Genomic DNA, 26,433 nt, shown 5'->3' with positions numbered 1-26,433 from the left:
AATGAGAAACCAAGGATTTAATGAGAGTAAGGAACAATTGTTAAATAAATTAATGGACTTAATCATGGAAAGATCACTGGATTTGTCAGGCTGCATTCATGATTCTAAAAGAGGTAGCAACAAATGTAATGAATGCATTGTTCACAATGCTCCAGAATTCCCCAAAACTCTGGAATGGTCCTAGTGAATAAGAAGGTAGAAAGATGGAAGACAAAGTGGAGAGCTGTAATACATTCAGTCCGGCAGAAGTTGCCTGGAAAATAATGAAATCCATTATTAATGACAAGGTAATAGAGCACATGGAAAATCGTGAAAACGATTCTGCAAACAAAGCACAGTTTTACAAAGGGAAAATCATGTTTGAATTATGTTTAAGGATCTAATTAACAGGGTAAATAAAAGGAGGAATAATAGGGTTGGATTTTCAAATGGCATCTGGTAATGTGATACAGAAAAAGCTGTTAAACAAAAAACGCATCATGTTTGGGATAATGTATTAAAATGGAAAGAAGATTGGGAGAGGCTACAAGCAGCAGAAACTCTTGTTGACAGCTGTGCTAGCAGGATGCTAGATCAGGTCAAAGATCAGTTATAGTAAAGCTCGATAATCCTCTACTCCAATATTCAGAAATCCCGAATGAATCAGCACCTGGACCACCGGCTGGTGCTTCAGCTCCTGACTCCCTTTAAACTGACTGAGCCTCCAATTCATTTGACTAAAATACACTTTCAATTCATTTTACTTTGCTGTCACACGGTAGAATGATAAACTCACTGAGCCTCCAATTCATGGTTCTGCTTCCCAATCTCCCTTAAAACTCTGTGAGGCCTTGCTTCCTCCCTTTAAACTCATTAAGTTCCCACATTTCCATTGAACTGGATTCTCTGGAACATTATCATTCTACCGTGCGACACCAAAATAAAATGAATTGAAAGTGCATTTTAGTATTAATGGGAATATGCCCAATGATCGGAAAAAAACCTGACGTTCAGCTCCAAAGCCCTGAGTGGGCCCAATTAAGGACTTTTTATTGTATTTACAATCTATATCAGTTAATTTTGATAAAGAGACTAAGTGCAATCATGCTTGCTGACAATGCAAAGAAAGGTGGTGGCAAAACGACCTGTGAGGATAGCATAAAGAAACTGTATAGGGAGATAAATAAGTTTAATCAACAGGCCAGGAGATGGCAGATGGAGTGTATGCTGGGGAAGCATGATGCATACATCTTAATATGAAGATAGAAAATCAGAATTTTTTAAATGACGTTGAAAAGCCATTATAAATTAATGTTCTTATATCATGCATGTCAGCAGGCAATTATGAAGGTAAATGCTATGTTTTATTTCAAGTGTGTTTGAATACAAAAGTAATGAAGCTTACTTCAATTGAGCAGAACTTTGTGAACGCAGTCAGGAGTACTGTGTGTAGTATCTCCAGCTAAGAGAAGGCATACTTCCCTCAGAGATGGTGTCATGAAAGTTATTTAGATTAACTTCTGGCATGAGCAGATTGCTGACAGAGAGAGCTCAGCATAGGTCTGTCTATATTCTCACAGGTTTAGAAGAATGAGAGATGCCTCATTAGAATGGTGACATTTCTGAAATGGTGCACCAGGTAAAATCCTTCCTTCACTTGGATGTCTAGAACAGGGTGCATTGTCTCAAAATAAGGGGAGGACCATTTTTAGAACTGGGATTAAGCAGGATTTATTCCCACACAGTTGCCAATCTTGAATCATCTGCCCGCAGGGAGCTGTGGATACTTTGTCATTGAGTACATTGAAAATTACAGTATTAAAGGGAAATGAAGATCAGCTGATGAAGGGCTCCACATCTGAAATGTTAACTGTGTCTTTCACCACAGATGGTGCTTGACTCACTGAGTGTTTCCAGTATTTTCCGTATTTATTAAGAGATTATGGGGATATGATTGAATGATGTATTCACCCTCCAACTTTCTCAGGAAAGCAGAGGCTGCATCAACCAGAGATGTTCTTGTTACTTACTTGCTCTGTTCCATCCACCCATTTTGGAGGCAGTCTATTGCTGACATTAATGGCAGCCTCTGGATCCAAGCTGATTCCAGACACCAAGGCCATGCGATCATTGGCAATCTGTCAACAAGGCAAACATGCAGTTAGTGCTCTCTTCCCACACATCAGACAAACACCAATGCTTTCGGGCTGCACATCATTTTCAGTGCTTTCGGGCCTTGGGTATAATTACTCGAGTCCTTTCATGTGACTCTACTTTCCTTCAACCTAATCAATCTGTACACAGGATTAATGGTCTCTGTGCATACAGTAACGTTTACAGCACAGAACATGCTTTACAATACCAACCACTGGCAGCTGATATACAGTCCTCAATGTCAAGATCAATGGACGAGGAAAGAAATGGCAAATGTCAAAAACAACCAAGTTATAAACTGCGCACCTCACACTTCACAGGTCAGACACGTTCTGTAACAGGATCTCCTTTGTATCAATTTGCAAAGGAAAAGTGAATGTCCTATTTAAGGGAATTACATCAGTTTCGTTAAATGGATAATCAGTGGTTTGGTTTGTGGCCAGGATTAAACTGAGGGAGAAAACTGGAGTGTGCTTTCAGAATACAACCATATTTTAATTTGGTGGCCAAGGACAGATTGGCCATACCCTGGGAATAACAACGCTCAATCCTCACCTTCAAACATTTCAATTTTGGCAACCCTCTCAGTAGTATAACCCAAAACAGCACTGCACTGTAACCCCAGATTCCCAGAGACCGTACCCTCCACTTATCCCATCGACCACAGATGAATGTGGTATCTGATAGAGCATGGTATCTGATTTACTGGAAGAGTCATAATTTGGTCACCTATCAATAATCCACAAAATTCACACTTCTGTTGCACAATCATTCCGATTATAGAATCGATTTATAAGGATCCTTGAGGTTTTTCAACCAAGTGGAGATATTTTTATTGCAAGAATGTTTGCTCTTAATTAATATTTTTGTTTGTTTTCTCTTCTCTGTATTGCTAAATCCAATTCACATTCACATCACCCAACTCTCTTCTCTCATGACTGGAGGAATGTCGTATTTTTCATCAATACCCAATTGTCTTCAATTTGGCTTTGTTCTTTCCTTCATTCTTTCCAACATCAACAAGTTATTTTCAAAGCAAGGCAAATACAAGAGAATCCAGAACTCCAAAACAACAAACCACTGAGCAATCTCTCGGAAATTTACTTCTAGTCAGTTGCAAGATATTCCCATGTTCGCAGACAATCTGAAGACTCCATTATAGGTCCACCATCGATTTTCCGGCAACTGATGGTCGAGCATCTCCTTTGATCCATACAAAATCTTGAGATCGCACTTGATATCCTACCCGGAAGTCCCCCCGAAAATGTGACACCTAGGCCGGGTAAGGCAGCCGATCTTGACCACACCAGGACTTCCACGCCAATGGGCGGGTTGAATTTGCCCCCTGTGGTTGGGACTCTGAAACTCCAGCCTGGCCAGAGCCGGCAGATCCCGGAGCCGACAGATCGGTTCCCACAGTCATCTTCCTCAGCCGATCGGCGGGTCAAATTTGCCCCCTCCTGCCAGGGATCTGGAACTCTGGCTCAGCCGGAGCCCGCAGATCCGTTCCCTTAGCCGACGTTATGGGCCAGTATCTTGGCTTCCTTTCCGGTACTGTTGGACTCCTCTTCCAGTCCGTGACCTCTGTTGGTCCAGCAAAATGGATAATCCAGAAAGGCTCTGGAACCAAGTGTGCCGCAAAATCGGTGGTGGAACCGTAATACACTGTAAGATTCATTTTCCCTCGTGTGCACCAATGTAACCCCATTGGCTGTTCGTTTGACTCAAGCATTCTTTCACCGCATGGGAGAAATAAAGACCCTATTAAAATATTTAGAATATTTCTTAACGCTCAAACACAGGGTGGTACATCATGCAACTATTGCTTGCTAATGAAAGTGCATTCAGCAAACCTAAACATCCACATACAAGCTATAATGTAACAACTTAATCTCAGAAAATAATACTTCCGAAAGTCACAAATGTGTCATTAATATCAGGCAAGTTAATATTCTGGGTTTTCAAAGGGGAGGATGGGAAATGACAGACTGATAAATAGTTCAAAGATGTTGCTAGTCCTCCAACAAAGTAAAAAGGGCACTGAGGCCGAGTACGAATTCAAGAAAGCACAACAGGTTACATTGGACAAGGTTGTCAAAATACTATAAAGAAATTAAAATGAGGCGGAAGAGGACTTACTGGGGAGATTTCAAAAGGCAGAGAAAATGCAGTGCGTGTTAAGACAAAGTTGCCATTGTGGCGTTGCAGGTAGTATAGCAGTCTCAGAGCTCCTGCAACCCCCGATTCTCAACTTGAATGCCGTGAATGGAGTTTGTACGCTCTCCCTGTGATCCTGCCAACCCAATCCAATGTGACCTATTATGCTTTCTTTCATTTATACTCACCAAGTTTCCACCAGGTGCTCATATTTTCTCTCACATCCTGAAGATGTGCTGACTGTTGGGTTAATTGACAACTGTAAATTATCCTCAACATAGTTGGGTGATATAAGAATCAGGAGGGTGTTAATATGCACGTGTAAGAGAATAAATGGCATGGGGGAAAAAATGGAAGAATAGGACTGCTTGGAATCGGCATTGATCCAAATGGCTAAATGACCTCATATGTTACAAGAAAACATAAATATGAATAAATGTGAATGCAGGACAGGACCCTGGCTACAGAATTCTGATAAGTAAATGACAAAAGTATATATCTCTTAGATCATCAAGTATCTGACAGCTCCCATAAGAGCAATATCATCAGTCCCCATTCCTTGATCTTTCTCCCCAGCCTTACAATTTATGCTCCTTCAAGTGTTAAACAATTCCCTTTAGAAAACTCTGATTCAGTTTATCCTTTCTACACAATGTGGACATAGCTGGCAAGGCAAAATTTTATAGCTGATTTCAAAGCTCTCTTGATAAAGTTTTCATCTCAAATTGCCATGATCACTGGAGGGGAATCGCAGGTGGTGGTCTTCCAATGCCCCCTGCTGCCTTTGTCCTCCTTAATGATGGGGGCTACATTTTGGGCAAAGTAGCCTAGATGAGTAGTTGCAGTTCACTTTGTGAATGGTACCCACCATAGCCACGATCAGGCAGTGGTGGAGGGAATGCATACTTCGGTAGTGGATGGATCTCCACTCAAGCCTACTGCTTTGTCCTGGATGGTGTTGAGCATCTTCAGCAGTTGGAGTACCATTATCTGGGCAAGGGAAGAGCATTATTTGAAGCTTGTAGATAGGGAAAGGCTTTGGGATTTTAGTGAGTGAGTCACTCATTGCCGATACTAATCTCTGAACTATTGAAGCCACAGCATTTATGTGGCTGGTCCGGTCAAGTTCTGATGAGTGATACCCCCAGAAAGTTGGTTGTGAGGGAGTTTGCAAAGACAATTCCATTGAAGTCAAGGGTAGTTAGACTTCTTCTTGTTGGAAATGGTCATTTTTCTGGCACTTTTCTGGTACAAATATTACTCACTACTTATCAGCTCATGCTTGTATTTTATCTATGCCTTACTGCATGCAGGTGTAAAGAGTTTCACTTGTGAAGGAGTTGTGAATGGAATTAAATAGTGTGTGAATACAAGCATACGTCCCCACCTCAGACCTTACGACTGAAGGAAAGTCATTGACGACACAGCTGAAGTTTGGGCAGAAAAAATGTATCTCAGTTCTTTCATTGATCTTAGTACGTCCTGAAGAACCAGCATACCTGGTCTATTCCTGACAACCCAAAATCTATATTTTCTCTTCCTGAACTATTACTGTCCTATTAATTGTTTTAAGGAAGAATATAGGAATGTCACCAGCCCATAAGAACGCCTGAACAATGTTCTAGGACTGGAATGATTGACCTCCAACAACCACCTTCCATTGTCCAAGATACAACTCCAGCATAGGTCACCATTGTCTTTGGTTTTACTAGGATTCCTTGACAGTGCACTCAGTCAAATGCTGCCTTGATGTTAAAAGCAGTCACTCTCACCATATGTTTGGAATTCAGCCTTTTGGTCCATGTTTGGCTGTGATGAAGTCATGGTCCTGGTGAAACCAAAACTGGACATCGGTGAGCAGGTTATTGGTGCGTAAGTGATGCGTAATGCCATTGTTCACAACACCTTGCTGATGATAGAAGTGGAAGCCCTCTTGCTATTGAGGGCGTGCAGCGTAGGTTTACTAGGTTAATTCCCGGAATGGCGGGACTGTCATATGTTGAAAGGCTGGAGCGACTAGGCTTGTATACACTGGAATTTAGAAGGATGAGAGGGGATCTTATCGAAACGTAAAAGATTATTAAGGGGTTGGACACGTTAGAGGCAGGAAACATGTTCTCAATGTTGGGGGAGTCCAGAACAAGGGGCCACAGTTTAAGAATAAGGGGTAGGCCATTTAGAACTGAGATGAGGAAAAACTTTTTCAGTCAGAGTTGTGAATCTGTGGAATTCTCTGCCTCAGAAGGCAGTGGAGGCCAATTCTCTGAATGCATTCAAGAGAGAGCTAGATAGGGCTCTCAAGGATAGTGGAGTCAGGGGGTATGGGGAGAAGGCAGGAACGGGGTACTGATTGAGAATGATCAGCCATGATCACATTGAATGGCGGTGCTGGCTCGAAGGGCCGAATGGCCTCCTCCTGCACCTATTGTCTATTGAAGGTGTGTAATTAGTCAGTATTGAATTTATTCTGTTTTTTAAAAATTAATTTTCCCGATGCCATTGCTGATATTATACAATTGTGGCCAGTACTGGAATACAGGTCTTCAGTCCTGCAGTCAAGATGTCCTTTGTCCCATTGTCTTTGCTGTCTCTACGGCTCTCACCCGTTTCATATCAGGTGGAGTGAATCAATTGTCTGAGGCCTGGTTTCTGCAGTGGTGGGATCTCATCTGGTTGAACGTGGTTATAAAAAATCTCAGCCACATTTTTCACACTCACTTGCCCGGCCCCGTAATATGGACCGCATTAACCAAACTGATCTCCCGGTGGCCGAGCACTTCAACTCCCCCTCCCATTCCCAGTCTGACCTTTCTGTCATGGGCCTCCTCCAGTGCCATAGTGAGGCCCACCGGAAATTGGAGGAACAGCACCTCATATTTCGCCTAGGCAGTTTGTAGCCCAGTGGTATGAACATCGACTTCTCCAACTTTAGATAGTTCCTCTGTCCCTCCCTGCCCCTCCTCCTTCCCAAATCTCCCTCTATGTTCCTGTCTCCACCTATATCCTTCCTTTGTCCCGCCCCCCTGACATCAGTCTGAAGAAGGGTCTCGACCCGAAACGTCACCCATTCCTTCTCTCCCGAGATGCTGCCTGACCTGCTGAGTTACTCCAGCATTTTGTGAATAAATCGATTTGTACCAGCATCTGCAGTTATTTTCTTATACTACCCATAATATGGACGATGGGGACACCTACTTTTCCATTTGCTGTTTATTGTTCATTGTTGTTCACTGTACGGTGGAATTCCGTGGTTTTGTATATTGCACGCAGTTTTTGCAATTTAGCACACATTCAATCAAAATTGCAATTTGGCATCTCATTTTTATGTACAGCCTGTCCTCCTGCACTCCTAACTGAAGCAAACGCAGAGTGAGGGATAAACCTGTGGGCAGTGGGTCCTAGATCATAACCACATTGGGTAAAACTTTCTCCTAACATTTCCTTGTATTTCTTGCACAAAATGTTAAATCTGCACCTGATGATCCTTAAACCATAAACGAAAGGAGTCCGTTTACTTCAATCTAGCTTATATAAAAGAGTAATAATCTCATTTTAATCTTCTTTACTCTAAGAACAATATCAGCTTCTCCAGTCTAATAAATTTCTGAAATTTCTCATCACATAATTCTCAGGATATACAACTACACAAGCACAGACTCAGGTTTCAATGGCAGAAGCCAAAGGAGATCAATGGTCATTGAACTGTTTGTAACTGACCAGATACAAGGCATATTCAAAGTCATGCAAAAGGCTGGGTGAATTTTCATCAATTGGGTATATCATTGGAAATAAATGATATTAGACTATACTGTATGATATGAGACTTTTGACAGCTGTATATAAATATTGACTTTAAACTTTAGAGATACAGCGTGGAAACTGGCCATTCAGCCTGCCAAGTCCACTCCAGCCAGCGATCACACTTACACTATCCTACACTCTTGGGACAATTTACTATTTTTACCAAAGCCAATTAACCTACAAACCTGTACATCTTTGGAGTGTGGGAGGAAACCAGAGCACCTGGAGAAAATCCATGCGGTCACAGGAAGATAGTACAAACTCCGTACAGACAGCACCCGTAGTGAGGATCGAAACCGGGTGACTGGCGCTGTGAGGCAGCAGCTCTACTGTTATACCACTGTGCCACCCTATTGCAAAAATATTGCAAATTATTGTTGGTGCATTGTTTCACTTCAAAGGCTATTACTGCTAAGGAAGCTGCCTTTCGATAGAAATCCAGAATCAACGTCTAGAGACAATTTAGGAATTTGTGTTAAGCATGAATTTTCAGCACAAAATTAGTTTGGGCTCTGGAACCAAAAGGCTCATTCTTTGCAGTATTAAAATGATAAATTGGACAGTACCTCATCCAACTCCTGCAGCGATTGGTAGCATCCATCAACCCAGCCAGCCAAGAACAGAGAACAGATACAGATTGTCAGATCGGGTGGCAAGAAAAAACACAGTTGACAGTAAATTAACAGACCCAGCATTCCCAACAACTGTATCACTACTTGTACCCAGTGCAATGCCAAAGGACAGGCAGTTAACATTTTCCAGAGATAAACAAAATTCCTCTGAACAATGGAATCGATCCTGGAACTTTATTTCTTTTCAACAGCAAAGAGGAGTGGAAGGAAAACTTTTAATGAGGTTAGATGAAGTAAACTACCGAATCTTGAAGAATCTTGGTGGGGGCAGGTGGTGGGTGAGAATCAACTGTACTGAGCCAGCTGAATTAGTCTGCAGAATGAAAGCTGTGCTGATACTTTAGTAATTTGGCATGGCAGGTCTAACTCATTATCCCTTCATGGATTCTCACTGTAAATAATTGCTGCTTCTGAGGATTTTCGTTTCTGAAGCAACCAACACTTCACAGAAACATTCATGATTTTGAAATGCAGATTCTATCATATGTGCAAATGTAACATCCATTTTGCCATCAGCAAGATCCATCAAAAAAGCCAACGACAAATAACCCATGGAACCTATTTTCTGATGTTGGTGATTGAAGCTGACATGTTGACCAGAAAATCGACATTCTTCCATGGCTCTAATTATCAGCTCAGTACATTAACTCAGGAACTCAGAGTGCAACACTGCCTCTGAATTGTGTTTCAATCCAGATTATTTAGTAAAGTTATTATGTAGTAACGGTGGTTTAAACATTTGCACCTTGGAGAAATCATCTGCAAACAAGGGTGCTAATAACACCAAGCTACTGTCACTGTACTGGCGTCACTAACCCAACATCCACCATGTCCTCTGGAAAAACACTATGATGGCCCATCTCAACATCCCCATATAAAGTTTTACAATGTGTCTAAGTGTGCATGACAATAAACCAATATTAATACTATAACCAACTCTATTCCTTAGACACCGATTCAATTTTCTTCCTCAGTAGACATGCAACAGATTGCTAGCAATTGTCATGGTTTATTGCTCCTGAGCTGAACGTTCCATCTCCTCTTCATTAAAACTTCTGCCCACCTCTAACAAGGCCACAGCTATCCTCCACCTTGCTCCTGTTACGATTGAGAACCTCATTGTCCCTTCAGTTCCCTCCAGGCCCGACTATTCCAATTCTCCCCTGGACTGGTCACTCAACTCCTCCCAACATACATTGCACCACCTTTCCATTTGCAGCGGGGCCCAACACTAGAGACGTAAATTTAAAAGACGAATTAGCCCAATGAATTCAGGAAAAATATTTCTATCCAGAGTGTGATGAGAATATGAAACCTTCTACCACAATGAATGATTGAGAAAAATGAAATTAACGCAAAATAACAAAACAGCCAACTGGAAAAAAAAAAGCGAAAAAAGATGTGCAATGATTATGTGCAATGTCTGCAAATGTAATTACATACATCTCTTGCAGTGTGATATCCTAATCTAGCGACCTTATGAATCTGCCACTTTAAATTTTTCATGGTTGTGTTTAAATGCCTTCACTTCTACTTTTCCTAATTCTGCAACATCTTGAATCCCTTTACATCAGACCTGAATACTTAAGTTCACTTGACACCGAGTTTGTGAAATTATTCACGTCTCCCCACAGATGTCAGCATAGCCTTCAACAACGTCGTCTGTGCTCTCTCAACTCCAATTTCTTTCTTCCTCCTTTCTGTTTTCAATATCTTCTTAAAACTCATCCCTATTAACACCACACCTTCCACTTCACCCTCAGTGGCTCGACAAACATGTTATTAATTAGGTGTCAATGCTAGTGCAATGTTTCCTCATTATCTAAAATATATATATCACATGTACATTCCTCAGCATTGCCCAGAAACCACATTCATCCTTACCCCCAGAGACCCCAATGTAAAATGCAATAAATAACACGTAGTTTCATCTAAATTGCATAGCCTTTCAGTTTATAACAAAACTGTCTCAAGATCTTTGTTTCTACCTACATTATTCTTCAACGAACAGCACTGTGACCCTCTGCCACAATACATGTTATCATTCCTCTCTGTGATAGAACTCACACACTTGAATTGTTCAAACTACTGGAGACTTGAATACAAAATTTAGGCGGAGGCTAAACTTCTCCAGTGCAGGGCTGTTGGAGGTGCTGTATTTCAGAGCAGACCCATCTTAGGTAGGCATGAAAATCAGGGTAGTTTTACACAAATGTTGCCAATGTGCATCTCTAACACCAAAAGAGGTTAACAAAACAAGGTTAGTTTCCTCCAAGTTCATTTTGGGAATTTGTTGTGCATAAACTGAATAATGTTCTTCCCCACTTTATAACCATAACTCCATTTTCGAAGTTACTTTGAGAGTGCCTTTTGGTTGTGAAAGATATTGTGTAAATGCACTCCTTTCTGTGAAGCTCCCGTTTTCTCAGATCTGCGTAAACAGAATCCTGTGGAGTAATGCAAGAGGAATAAACACATACCAGACTGTTAGAATTTTGTACCACATGCACATAAATAGTAATAAAAACAGCTAATGTGTTCATAACCCTTCTTGCAATTAAATGATGAAAATGAAAAATGTCACATTTTGAAATAACGGAAAATATACCCTTTCTTCTGCACACTGTGGGACCAAGCACAAGATTGACACTGTGAATTCAATAGATTGAGAAGATTGACACTGTGAATTCAATAGGTTGAGAAGATTGACACTGTGAATTCAATAGAATGAGAATTTTAGCAAATCATTCAGGGCCTCTCTCTGTCAGCACCAATCCTTTTTTTTTTTGCTGCTTAAGTGTACTCAGTGTGAGTAATGGTCTATTTCAAGCACCCAACATCAACCATTCCCATTCAATTTTAGTGTGAGTAAATTGCAGAATAGGCTCCCACCACATTGCCCTCACCCACATTTTTGAGTGCCCATTACTGTCTTGGGTGCTCTGGCACCCTGACATGCTGTGGCCTTTCTAAATGGAATGGTCAATGTGGTGACTACTGCTATATGCAGTGGAGCTATTACCATCAGGAAATGAGTGCAGACAGTCCAAACATCATTCACACTGGGTCCAGAAGGGTGTACAAATCCCCAAACCAACACATGCAGCATTCCTTATTTACAGATCACACCCCACAGCAACACATTTCAAATTGCACACCGAACACATATTGCATTTTCCAATATGTAGTTAACTCTCCAACAAATGCAATATATAATGACAAAGCTTTGTCATTAATCACTGCCAGTAAAGATCTTTTACATTTCTCCCCAATGAATTTAACAGACAAGAAACATGTTTTAAAGATGATGATAAATATCACATTTATAAGCATGAAAAAGCATTGAAAATAAACTTCCCCTTGGAATTTTTCTAATACAATTCTCTTTTCGGATTAATTTTTGAAGAGGTTAGCACCAACCTGGGACGGCACCAGGAGTTTTTTGGCTATTCAGTTCATTTGAGCTCACTGTATAATCACCAGAAAAATGTTCCACTAATTTTCTCCTCGTCCCAACCCAAAGACTCCACGGCCAATGTAATGTTCCCCTTACCATTGCTCTGTTGTGATATTGTGACATAATGGACCCTCAAAATTCACTATTATTTGCCATGGTATTAGCTGACTTCCATGGCTGGTTATTAATTTTGCTGATTATGTATGTTCATGTGGCTGTCTAGTCTCATAGAAATTGTTCTGAGCAAGGTGCACAGATCATGAGGGGACAATCGGCCGTTCCTTGTTTCCACACTGCACACATTTCATGTCAGGTTCTGAGCCCAAGTCCAATGCTGTCATGCATACTATTTTACGTGATACACAAGGTTGCTGCCACCAGTAACAATAAACTAAATGTTTTTACAAAGTAATTGCAGGCAGACGACAACACGGCAATTAGAGAATATTGCAAAAGTGTGAAGTAAAGTTTCTCACAGATCCCGCACCGCCTCAGATACATCACTAATCACTTTTCATAGCTTTAAGATCAGACCCCAGCTCTAAATCACACTTTCCTGTCGACTTAAATCCTTTCTATCTCTCCATCGCAGTGAGCAACTCCCAATCAGAACCAATCCAAAATTTAACTCTTCATAAACAAACATCTCAAGCGTTTTTAATACTGGTGAATGTTTTATTAATATTTATTGTAGTTTTTGTTTTAATGTGGTGGTGATTATATTATCATTTTTATGGCTTCATATAACATTGAAAAGTACTGCACAGGAACAGGCCCTTCAGCCCATGATGTCTGTGTCGAACATAATGCCAAGATAAACTAATGTCGCCTGCATGCACATGATCAATATCCTTCCATCCGCTGAGTATCCATGTGCCTACCTAGAAAACTCTTAAATTCCTCTATCATATCGGCCTGCAGCGCATTCCAGCCACCATCCTCGGGAAATGACTTGCCTCGCATCTCCTTTAAGCATTGCGCCTTCCACCCTGGGCAAAAGGCTATGAGTCTCTCCCTATCTATGCTTCCATTATTTTATATACTTCTATCAGGTCTCCCCTCAATATTTTCACTATTTTGTGTTCTTACCGGTAATGTACAGTTGTTTGCAGAACTTGGTTAAATTATATTTTAATTCAGTTCTAGGACATGAGCATCACCAACTGGCTGACATTTATTAACGTTTCTTTATGGCGCACGAGACATGGCAGAGTCATCCACTGGACCACAGCTGCCTTTTTGATGAAAGCACACATCGGACTGTTGGCAGAGGATTCCAGCATTCAGATAGAACATAAAAGTGGTTCTTTATGTTGTCACGTATGGAAGAGTAAAGCACAGGATACTGCCCTCGTCTCATGTCTGTGCCGAAGATGATTCTGAATTAAACTAATCCCCTATGCCTGCACATGATAAATATCTCTCCATTCCATGCATATTTATGTGCCTTTCTAGAAGCTTCCTAAACACCCCCAAGTGAATCTGCTTCCAGCATCACTCCTGGCATTGCATCCTAAACATGTATCAGTCTGTTTAAAACATGTGCCCCACACATCTCCTTTAAACTTTCCTCCTCACATTTTAAAGCTATGCCCTCTAGCATTTTACACAGCCACCCTGGGAAAAAGATTCTGACCGTGTACCCTATCTATGCCCGTTATAATTCTATCTATGCCCCACCGGGTGGCGCCAGCAATGGCTGCCTCGCCAACAGTTTGAATGTTCCTTTCTTCTTTGTTGTTTTTTTAGTATGTGCTAAATGTACGTTTCGCATATTTTATATGTTTAGCTTATTTTATGTGGGGGTGGGGGAGGGAGTTAAGGGAAACTTTTTCTAATCTCTTACCTCGACGGAGATGCGATTTTTTTCCTTACCGTATCTCCGTCTGCACTGTGGCCTAACAGCGAGGAGTTGGAGGCCTTTGCTGAAGACCGACTTTGAGAGCTCCACCGCGGAAGCCTGTGGACTTACCATCGTGGAGCTCGCCATCCTTTTGCCAGGAATCGACATCTGAGCTCCAACCGTGCGGGCCTGCGGACTTTAACATTGTGAGTTTGCGGTGTCTGCTTAGAGACCGACATCGGGGACTCCAAGCCGCGGGAGCTTCGATCGCCCCGACGCGAGGGCTTCGATCGCCCCGACGCGGGAGCTTCGATCGCCCCGACGCGAGAGCTTCGACCGCTGGCTACAGGAGCTTCGATCACCCCCATGGATGGTTCGACTGCCCCGACCGTGGGGAAAAAATGAGGGAAGATTAGACTGTATTGCCTTCCATCACAGTGAGGTATCTGCTGTGGTAAATGTTAATGTAAACTTTTATGTAGTTGTGTGTCTTGTTGCTTTTTTAGTATGGCTGTATGGTAATTCGCATATCACTGTACCTTAATTGGTGCACGTGACAATAAAAGACCTTTGAAACCTTTTGAAATCTTTAAACTTCTCTCATCACCCCTCAGCCTCTGACTCTCCAGATGCTGCAATATATTTACAAGTCAACGTTATAGGTTCTTTTCTTTTCAGTCACTGCCTGGCACTGGGGTGCAAATGTTATTTGGAATTGAATGTTGTTCAGTTCTTGGCAAAAAAAAATCCCCATTTCTAACATGATGCTGGATGCGTTCTTGATAATCAACATGGAATTGTGAGCAGAAGGGGCAGTTTTTGTGCAGATTTACTGTGTGACAATTGACAATGGGTTGGTCCCCAAATCACTACAGCCGATGGACTTCCTGCAGCAATGCCCAGGGGCTGAGATGGCTGACCTCCAAACAACCACAATAATTGTCCCGTGTCAGATGCAGCCAATGGAAAAAAAAAATCCCCTTGGACTTAAATTTCACTAGGGCTACTTGAATCTGCATTCGGTTAAATGCAACATTGATGCCCAGAATAGTTACTCTCGCCTCATTACTGGAACTCACCCCTCTGGTTCACAAGTGGATCATGGCTGTTAACAGGTTTGCAGTCGAGTGATCGAGATAAAACCAAAACTGAAATTAAAACTCAAAGTACTGGAAGAACTTCGAGGTAATAATAATTATATTCTTGATAACCCCTTAGCGTACAGTTACTTAATGCTTTCTAATCTATAGACAATTGATGTTAAGAAAGATATTCCTATATTTTGCCTGGTATTGTTATACAAATGGAGTTAGACAGCATCTGTTCAGAAAATTACAACTCAACTGCAGAAAGTGAGATTCCAATTCCATTTAATTGCAAATACAGCAAGTAAATGGATAATCCATTTGTAAAATCACCACTTATCTGAATTGACTAGATTACCAGCACATCTAGCATCAGATACTATGTAATGTTTACATGATGGCTTTCCGACGTTATTTATTCTCAGCTGCTCAGATAAACAAAAACATATCAAATCACCATCCCACTTCATTGATGAGCAAACAGGGAGCTCCTCCTACTAGAGGCCATCAAGCCTTGCCCGAGCCTCGCTCAATGCCAGACTTATCTAATACTCAGCTTAATACCAATCCAAGGAAAACCTTCCCTGAGAAATGACAACAACCTGGTTCCCACACCAAGCTCAATACCCACCGAAGGGAAGTCATATTACTGGGGTGATTAGCTATGAGATAGGAGGGCCATACATCTCAAAAAAGACACATACAAATCTGAATTTGTCTTCCTGATCCATAATATAAAAACAACAAACTCCTCTGATACAAACACTCAATCAAATTAAATTTGCCATGCTGTGCAAAACATGCTGTCTTAGCTTACAACTTACTGCCCATTATGCCTCCTGGCATGTAGGGCAACAACGAAGGTCCTCCACTCCTGTCTGTTCTGGGCTAGTTTCTGGACACTACCCCAGGTCAATTCCATAGTTTTCATTTCCTCCTCTACAGTTCGACGCCATGTAATTTTGGGTCTCCCACTTGTCCTTTTCCCTTCTGGTGTCCAGTGCAGGGCTACTGTTGGGATGCTGTCTGTTTCTCTTTGGCTTTCACCATTGACATTCATCCTAGCGTCTGTCGATAGCCCTGGAAGTCCGTCACGCCCAGTAGTGTTGATTCCTTCAGTTGTTGTTTGCGTAACATATTGGTTTTACGAGGCGGGATTGTTAGCCCTGTGCTTAACCCCCAACCTGGAGGACCAGTGGATCGCTCTTCGTCTCGTCTCTACCCTTCAACCTGTCCAGCATGGGAAACCCTAACAGCAGACGAATCTCCCGCTGGCATAGGTCTAGGGGTCACTGAGACACACAAGCTCCCCGACCACGACAAGGTTGCAATCCAACGGGGAGAAACATGCTGTCTCCATTCCTAATAAACATTTCAAGATTCAAACAGTTTCTAGGCACCAGTCTGAAGGAGGGTCCCGACCCGAAACGTCACCCATTCCTCTCCAGAGATGCTGCCTGTCCCGCTGAGTTACTCCAGTATTTTGTGCCTATCTTCAGGGTATCTGCAGTTCCTTCCTACACAATTTCTAAGCACCACTTTGATACACTTCCTCATCTATTTCTCACCAACTACATTCCACACAGGACCCTATCATCTGGCTCCTTACATTTGTCTGCACGAGAAACAACACATTTGCAAAACGATCGATCCAACTATAATCGTACCAGTTTAATGATAGACTGCAAAGAATATTGCACCACAACATCATAAACCAAGGGAGAGAGATGTCTCTTTCATCGTCAGTTGCAAAGCTCAAAAGAACACAGGCAGAGGCCGGTGCAATCAGCAACCCCTGCCTATGCACACATTTATTATAAGCAAAGAAAGACAACTTTCCCCCACATTAGAAACTATTCAAATACAATTTTTGAAATTAAATTTAGCAATTAAATAATTTTAAGTATTAAAGAATTGCACAGGATAGTCACATGGGAATTAAAAGGAGACAGAGGCCTGATGACGTGTTAGGATTTCCACCCCTCCAGATCCAAGTCAATCCCAATCCATTTGTCAGAGTTCTGATGTGGCCCAACTGCACGTCAGGCTCCCAGCAGGATTTTCATTGCCATGGAGAACAACCAAAGGCAGAAAATAAATCGGGATTGCAAGAAGCAGTGAGTGATCAAATACCAGTCAAGGTTTCAACTGAAGGCTTCACTGTGCAAATATTTGGTATCAAATGTAGAGAGAGGAGACATCTACAATGCCCACCTACCCCATAAGGGGAACTCAAGTCCTTCAATGTCACTCACTAGAGCCTGATGGCTACACATTGTAAAAAGGCATCGTGCCCTCCACCCACCAAGTCATGGATGTGGAAGGAGTAGATAAAGTCCTGGTAGAAATAAGGGAAAGGAAGTGAAATTGTAAAATATTGCAACTACTCATTGGGGCAGTCTGCATCTGATGACTCTGAAGTAGGATTAACCTTCCAGGTCAATTACCTTTTATCAGAATGAATGGAGAGGTTAAATCCTTGTAAGTGCGGCACGGTAGCGCAGCGGTAGAGTTGCTGCTTTACAGCAAATGCAGCGCCGGAGACTCAGGTTCGATCCTGACTACGGGTGCTGTACTGTAAGGAGTTTGTACGTTCTCCCCGTGACCTGCGTGGGTTTTCTCCGAGATCTTCGTTTTCCTCCCACACTCCAAAGACGTACAGGTATGTAGATTAATTGGCTGGGTAAATGTAAAAATTGTCCCTAGTGGGTGTCGGATAGTGTTAATGTACGGGGATCGCTGGGCGGCACGGACTTGGTGGGCCGAAAAGGCCTGTTTCCGGCTGTATATATATGATATGATATGATATGATATATTTGACTGGACAATGTTTCAGCCACATTCCTGCACACCCTTTTGACTTTCCATATGTACATGTGGCTCTTGGTGAAATTGGCAGGTAGGTAAGTAAAACTGTACAATAAAATAGATTTTGAAAAGATTGAAAGGAAGCAATACATGACAGTTGAAGTTCAAAGGGATGAAAGAGCAATAACAGATTGCTCTTTATTTTCCTAATGTGGGATAATTCTGTAAAATTATATAACTTGGCACATGAACAATACTTTTGTTTCATGAATTATTCCTTTTAAATGTGTCCATTAACTCAAGTAATTAGCATTGTTTGTTACTTTGAATGTTACTCTGAATGTACACACTGATATTAATGACATGCGCTGCTGATGTATGAAAGTGCTGCAAATGCGCACAAGTGAATTGCTGAGCAAAAATGTGCATTTCGGCTGCAAGTGGCTGTAAAATGACAGATAAGGGGCAAGGCTGTCTCTCACTGCTCTAAAATTAACAGGTTTGCGAGGCCATTTCAGAGGGCATTTAATAGTCAACATCACTAGTCACGAAGAGGTTAGAATGGGAAATATGACAGATTTCCTCTCCTAAAGGATATGTGTGAACACCTGTGTTTTTACAAGCTAATAATTTCTAATTACTTTAAAAACATATGTTATTAACTAAATTTAAATTCCACAACTGGCAGAGTTGGTTTGGAACATGGGTCACTAGATAACCAAGTAACCAGATACCCAGATTCCTAGTCTGGTAATTCAACCGCTAAAAAATGTGCCACCACCATAACCAATGCAATAATCCCAAAACCCTGGGCCTGAAGATAACAGAATACAAAATAATCCCAGAGTCCAGACCATGTGGCTATTCTGATATTCAGTGGTTCAATGGTTGCTTTATTATCACGTGTACAAAGGTACCGTGAAATTCTTTTTCGGCATGCAGACTAGTAAGATTATTGCCATACACAAGTAGAATAAGCACAAAATACCTAGAAACAGTCCACTGAGTCTATATGCAAGAGTCGCCAAGTTTTGGTGCCATTTCACAGTCCCAACTGCAGCTGACCATAAATGATATATAGTAAACCCAGGTCACCGAACTGTTGGTGTACCAACATGTCAATAGACAATAGGTGCAGGAGTAGGCCATTCGGCTCTTTGAGCCAGCACTGCCATTCAATGTGATCTTGGCAGATCATTAACAATCAGTACCCTGTTCCTGCCCTCTCCCCATACCCCCTGACTCCACTATCATTAAGAGCTCTATCAAACTCTCTCTTGAAAGCATCCAGAGAATTGGCCTCCACTGCCTTCTGAGGCAGAGAATTCCACAGATTTACAACTCTCTGAGAGAAAACATTTTTCCTCATCCCCATTCTAAATGGCCTACCCCATATTCTTTAGCTGTGGCCCCATGTGCATTGTTCCTGTGCATACATTGATTAAAAAAATAACCCCTGTGCACCAACACAATGATATGCTGATATACAGGCACACCAGGGCCCTGACTCTGGGAATGTAACAAAATATCACATGGATGATATATCAGTACATCGACAGTACTGTCAGTGACCTGGGTTTACTACACATCACAACACATGCATAATGCACCTGGATGACAGCTTACTACTTCGATAGAATCCTCTGGTTATAGTGATATTTAATAAATTACAAACCCCTATCACAGTGAATATACTGATGTATGTATGACAGTCCCAAAGGCCTTACTCTCTGAATATTTATATATGACCCTAGAGCCCTGACTCTGTGAATATATTGATCCATAATAACCCCAAACACTGTCACCACAGATATATTATCTTGCAACCCCAGAGGGTTAACTGTGGATATAATATCAGAGCCCTAACTTTGAATTTATGTTGATACATAATAACCCCTCAGGCCTGACTGCGTGGATACATTGATGTAATGAACTCAGAGCCCATTCTGGAACCCAGTGGATGGGCATCTACCGTGTAAACCACAACCTGACTCTGCGAATAGATTAGACAGCTTCTGCAGTTCCTTCCTACACATTTTGGCTGTGGATAGATTGGTCTACGTTAAGCCCAGACCCTGCCACGGTGCTAACTGGTCACCCAGAGGCCCGCTGTGCTGTGGTCAGGCAATCATTGCTGCTCCAGTCGTGCCGGCCCGAGTTGCTGCTCCTCTCCCGCAGTTCACGGCACTCTGACGGGGACTCACCACAGCGCCGAGGCCCAGGGCCGCATCCGGCTCGCTACTCACTTGCTCGGCCTGCAGATGCCGGCTCTGGACCGCTCGGTTGCGCATCAGCACGAACGGCTCCGTCAGGCTGCGGGTCGCCATGGTGGCGTCGCACCTCACTCGCTGCCGAGCCCCGGCCTGGCGTCAGCAGCGGGCTCCCCGGCCTGGCGTCAGCAGCGGGCTCCCCGGCCTGGCGTCAGCAGCGGGCTCCCCGGCCTGGCGTCAGCAGCGGGCTCCCCGGCCTGGCGTCAGCAGCGGGCCCCCGGCCTGGCGTCAGCAGCGGGCTCCCCGGGCCTGGCGTAAACAGCGGGCCCCCGGGCCTGGCGTAAACAGCGGGCCCCCGGCCTGGCGTCAGCAGCGGGCTCCCCGGCCTGGCGTAAACAGCGGGCCCCCGGCCTGGCGTCAGCAGCGGGCTCCCCGGGCCTGGCGTCAGCAGCGGGCAGCGTGCCCCGGCCTGGCGTCAGCAGCGGGCCCCCGGGCCTGGTGTCAGCAGCGGGCCCCCGGGCCTGGCGTCAGCAGCGGGCTCCCCGGCCTGGCGTCAGCAGCGGGTTCCCCGGCCTGGCGTAAACAGCTGGCCCCCGGCCTGGCGTCAGCAGCGGGCTCCTCGGCCTGGCGTAAACAGCGGGCCCCCGGCCTGGCGTCAGCAGCGGGCTCCCCGGCCTGGCGTAAACAGCGGGCCCCCGGCCTGGCGTCAGCAGCGGGCTCCCCGGCCTGGCGTAAACAGCGGGCTCCCCGGCCTGGCGTAAACAGCGGGCCCCCGGCCTGGCGTCAGCAGCGGGCTCCCCGGCCTGGCGTCAGCAGCGGGCCCCCGGGCCTGGCGTCAGCAGCGGGCTCCCCGGCCTGGCGTCAGCAGCGGGCAGCGTGCCCCGGCCTGGCGTCAGCAGCGGCCCCCCGGCCTGGCGTCAGCAACGGGCTCCGGCCCCCGCCTCCTTCTCCTGGGGGAAGAGAAAGGAGGATGAACGCGGGCCATTTCCGGGCGGTGTTGAAACCGTGCAACCTCCAAATCCGTCCGACTGCGAGAATTAGCGCCCTCCAGCGGCTGGTGCTGCAATCGCCTGGACTTGAAGCATTCACTACTACTCTCTCCACACCTGCTGCCTGGCCTGTTGAGGGATTTGTGGAGACTGGGAAAATGCTCCTCGGATATTCCCAAGGAGCTTTTCGGAAAATATGATGCGTTCTACCAGAATTTGGCTCCCTATCCTGTAAGATTTGAGAAGTTTTCCCTCATTCTGCAAGCAACACCAAACCAAAGAGCAGCAGTTTGGACATTTTAAACGGGAGACTGGGGCTGATAGCGGAGAAAGGCTGCGGTCAGTTTACCAAGGGATGTCACAATCTGTGGGTCCTAAGATGGCTGCAGGACCTCGTGACCAGCCACAAAAGTAAAAACCTTACAGCCCAGTGTCTAGGTTTCTGCAAAGCCACGGCCAGAACAATGGATGCGTATTGGCCATGCAGAAACCTGCAAAACCAGGTCGAAGTCCAGATACTGGGGCGCTGACATCAGCATACTCACAATGCCCCAAGCCGACCTACACAGTTAATCTCGTTAAGGGGGCACAATAGCCCATAGAAAACTACCTGGTAGGTGATGGGAAACCAGTTAAACCCATCACCTCGCAACGAAATACCAATTAACACCGTCTGGCCATCCCCGGTACCCCCCGGACATAAGCGCAGATCAGAGAGAAAACTCAATACATATCTTTTAAACAAAGAGATCCCGAGATCTGGCGGGAAATAGGACGGGCCAGAATTAGTATAACTGGCCACGACTTTTGGGTTTTAAACTCATGCAAGAAAGAAGTCAAACGGATGCAGGAGGAAGAAAAGACAGGCAAGAAGAAGCGAAGTGCACGCAACTCGAGAAGAAATACTGCAAGAAAACCTGCAAGGAACGCAAGAAACGGAAGGAAGAAGCTCAGGGGACAAGCTGAGGGGTCTAGAACCGTAGGGGGTGAGTGGGTCGAACCACTCACGGGGAACCAGTGTGCGCGGCCTGGTCAAGGGATCAGAGCAAGGCACGGGGACCTTAGGTCGGGCGAAAGCTCGGCGCAGAAACCCCTTACAATCCGACAACATCTCCATTCTAAAACTGCCATCGCTACAAAGGGAACTGTATTCCCTTCATGACTTTGCCTCTCCCTACGCTGAAAGTTTCTCTCTGCTCTCTGAGATATCTGCCCTCCTCATTAACGTCCACCCACACATTCCTATTTTTCATATCTCCTATAAATTATGTCTCCACCTTCAGTTCTCTCATCTAGGCTCTGTCCTAAACCTCTCTAACGGTCTCAATTCTCCCTTTTCGATCAGACGTTTTGTCGTCTGTGTCATCGTCCTTTGTGGCTAAGTGTGGAATTTGCTTTGCAGGTGTGGGACTGGGTGGGAATATTTTACTATTTTTAGAGGGATTATATAAATCAGGCTGTTGTTGAGTCCTAATATGCATGATAATATTGGACTTTGGATCCGGTTTTGGATTGTAATGTAAACTACAATGTTAGTTTCTCATCTTCATTTGAAAATTAGTTGATAAAAGCAGTGAAGATTGTAGTGTTAAGCTGTAATTTTGTTGAACATCAGTACATTGTGCCATTGGATTGGAATATGGATTCTAATGTGAGATTAAGACGCTGGCCAGGAAGGGGTTAAACTGCTTGAGCCTGGAGGTATAAAACAGATGATTGTATTAGGTTGCAACATATGTTAGATTGTAATAATATACCATACCGTCCATTGACTAATTGTAACATGAGTTGCAATTAACGACCTTTGGTGAAAAGCAAGTTTTCTGCAACTCAGTTGTACATGGTTGACCTCCTTATCCAGAGAAATGACCCTGGTTCTTGTCTCCACTCTGAGGAAATTACCTTTCAGTTTGTGCATTGTGAACAGTCTTCAAAATGTAGTATGTTCCCAGGAGACTATCCCACTTCCTTCTTAAATTAGGTCATCTGTGCTTGAAGTGTAACCTTCAGCCTGGTATGTGTAATGCCCCCAAGACAAATTGGTTCTTTCATAGATATGGAAACCAAGAATGCACATGGTTCACCCGCAGCAGTCTCACCAAGGCTCTGTCCCATTTGGTCTAATCTAAGTCCTAGAGGACTGGAGCAAGAACCTTTTAATCAACATCCAAGATTCTTTAAAATCAAAACCATTAGGCCTGTCACCTTTTAAATTGCTTGCTCCACCAGTTTTTAACGAGGCATTTCATGTTGTTGTTCGTCCTTCGGGTTCGAAGATGACCATGACTTCACTTTCAGTTGGAGGATTGGTGACTGTGGGTCCGGAAGTGACTGGTGAAGCCAATCCGGGCCCGGAAGGCACGCCCACACGTAGGACACAAGTGGATGGGTGCTGCAGTGGAAGTGGAGGTAGCCCGGGCCTTGCGCGCGGGCATTTCATGTATTAGTGCATCAAGAACATGATTTACTATGCACAAGAGATTGAAGATGGTGAAATCTAGAGCAAAACACACAAAGTGCTGGAAGAACTCAGTGGGTCAAGCAGCACCTGGGGAGGGAATGAACAGACAACGTTTTGGGTCGATTTAATCTAAAGATGGGTCCTGACCTGAAAGGTCACTTGTCTATTCCTCTCCTAGATGTTGCCTGACCCACTAAATTCCTGCAGCACTTCGTGTTATGCATCATTATGTACTAGCTTCTTACCATTATATCAGTTTGCACAGGAAAAGGCCCTTTGATGTACCATCTAACCTGACTAATCTCATCTGCCTGCACATGACCTGCATCCCTCTATTCCTTGTCTGTTGACGTGCCTCTCTAAATGCCTTCTAAACATTGCTATCTTGTCTACTTCTACCACCTCTCCTGACAGCACATCCCAGGCAGGTACTACTCTCTATGTTAAAAAAAAACCTCTTTTCACCTGTACCTAAACCTGTACCCTCTTGCATTTCAAATCTCCACTTTTGGAAAAACACTACCTCTGCCTCTCATAATTTTATATACTTGTAACAGATGCCTCCTCAGCTGCCAATGCCCCAGAGAAAACAATCCAAGATTGTCAAATACCCTCATCCTGAAACGTCACCGATCCACGTTCTCCTGAGATGCTGTCTGACCCGTTGAATTACTCCAGCACTTTGTGTCCAAGTTTGTCTAATTTTCCCTTGCAGCTCAAGCAGGTGATCACTGTGTTACAGCCATTCGAGTAACAGAAATTCATTCTTGCAGAATTCCACAAATTAATATTCAAAAATACGCGGTGTTTGTGTGAGCCATGAGGGAGGGAAGTACAATGGCACATTATACAGTTGCTGCCTCACAATTTTCCAAACACTGCATATTCTTCCTGTGAATGCAAGGATTTCCCCAGTTTCCCCTCGCATTCCAAAAACGTGCAGGTTGGGAGGTTAAATGATCACCCCTAGTATTTAGGTGAGTGGGAGAATAAAATAGGATCAATGTAAATGGGTGCATGATGGTCGGATGGACGTGATGGACCAGGAGGCCTGTGCTCTTGTTGTACGACTCCAACAGAAAAACATTTGGCCAAGATGCTGTCTGTCTTTTCAGGAGGGCATTAAAAATGTCAGTCAGCTGTTTCCCCAGTGATCATCCAATGTTCATCTCCCCAGGCAACTATCACCACAACTGATCATTTTCATTTTGTGTATTTATGTGAAGTACAATGAGGCATTCTATATTAATGAGTAAATAATGCAGGAGGTATAAATTTGCCTAGGTTATCATATTAAGCTGTAGTAACTCAGCGAGACAGGCAACATCTTTGGAGAGGAATGGGTGATGTTTCGGGTCGAGACCCTTCTTCAGACCCGAAACGTCACCCATTCCTTCTCTCCAGAGATGCTGCCTGTCCTGCTGAGTTACTCCAGCTTTTTTTGTCTATCTTCAGTTTAAACCAGCATCAGCAGTTCCTTCCTATACAAGTTATATTAATATGTGTTAAGCATTACAATTCCAACAATTACAACTACAACTTTGCAATCAGCTCCACATCTGAGAGTGTTACATGTGTTCAGTGTTAGGTTAAGAGAATTCATCTTCAGTCAACATTACTTGTTCATTTAATCAAGTGTTTGGTTAAGTTGGAAGACAAGAAAATAAAGATCTAAACCAAAAGATCAGTCATGAGACAAGAACCACATCCTTTGACAGTGTCAGAATATGTCAATGGCAAAATACTTAAAAATAAAAATCTGACTTTTTTTCTACAATGGCGTTTTGGAATGAAGCATTGTTGTAGCTTTAGAATTGTTGGAATACAGTAGTTATAACTTGTACATGGCAAATTCCAATAAGTAACCAGATAATCTTTATCAGTGATGTTGGTTGTAGAAAAAATCCTTTGTTCTTCATAGTACTGCAAGATCTATTACATGCCACTGAGGGGCAGTTGGAGCCTTGTTTTAAGGTCTTGGTCAAATATTATTGGTTCCAACATTCCATTAAATTAATACTACAGAGGGAATGTCAGTTTTAAGTACAGGTCTCTGGAAAGTGACTCAATATCACCCTTTTTATCTTCACAGCAATCCAGCCAGCTAGGTCAAGGCTAATTATATGAAAGGAAATTACAACCTTCCTGGTTTAAGAGAGCCAATACATGGGGCAGAGATCTGGGTTTTGTGCGTCAATGGACTACAACCTTACGCTTGACCTTCATCATTGTGACAAATGCCCTGTGGAATGTGTCTCCGGTTAAGCATTCTTCTGCTAAACCAAGTAATTAATCCACCCACCAACACCAGCTGGGGGACACTTTTACAAATCAATTGGATTGAGGAAAATATTTCTTTAAATTCCTGTCAAACCTGATTACTTGTGAAATTCACATCTAGAAGTTCAAAATTTCCTCTTGAAGTCAAAACTTTATTAACGTAACTATTGCTGCTCTGTGCTTTAATAACCTTTTCTGCTCTCAGCCTAGAGCTTTCTGGAATAATTCTGTTGCTTCAGAGGTCAGAGCTGTTCAGGAATGATTAATAATTGTATTTAAATCCGTTAATAGATGCCCCCTCCCTCCCTCCTTCATGATGACAACGGCGATTTCATATTCTAAGATATTTTTCTGTACTGAATTCAACCCGATCAAACCCAACTACCTGCAACTTAGAAACAAAATGAATTCATTTTTAATCTGTAGAGTCTTTTCTCAGGGCTTCAGCACAGGATGAATGACAGTGAGATACCTACAATAATTTTGACGCAGAAGGCCAATCAACCATTGAGTTCATGTTAGCTACTTGTACGATCAATCTGTTCCATTGCTATTGAGGGCGTGCAGCGTAGGTTTA

At 43.4% G+C, this 26,433-nt stretch overlaps 1 protein-coding gene across 4 annotated transcripts in view; it reads right to left on the bottom strand.

Moving 5' to 3' along the window:
• The window catches only part of stx16 (syntaxin 16), a 41,886-nt gene extending 20,811 nt beyond the window's left edge, over positions 1-21,075 (bottom strand). Inside the window, exons 1-3 of one of the 4 annotated variants that reach the window (XM_078418663.1) lie at positions 20,982-21,075; positions 20,163-20,595; positions 2,010-2,117 (exon numbers count right to left, since the gene is read on the bottom strand). In XM_078418663.1, coding sequence (XP_078274789.1) covers positions 2,010-2,117; positions 20,163-20,243 — 189 coding nt within the window. In that variant the 5' untranslated portion in view covers positions 20,244-20,595; positions 20,982-21,075. Of the gene's footprint in view, positions 1-2,009; positions 2,118-8,657; positions 9,274-20,120 lie in introns of those variants that run through there. The other 3 variants (XM_078418664.1, XM_078418662.1, XM_078418661.1) reach the window with 3 other exon arrangements.
• Positions 21,076-26,433: the final 5,358 nt, after the last annotated feature.

Source organism: Rhinoraja longicauda, chromosome 22 (assembly GCF_053455715.1).
Source record: "Rhinoraja longicauda isolate Sanriku21f chromosome 22, sRhiLon1.1, whole genome shotgun sequence".
Lineage (NCBI taxonomy): Eukaryota > Metazoa > Chordata > Chondrichthyes > Rajiformes > Arhynchobatidae > Rhinoraja > Rhinoraja longicauda.
Note: the sequence above shows the minus strand (reverse complement) of the source record. Positions and strands in the feature narration are given on the sequence as shown.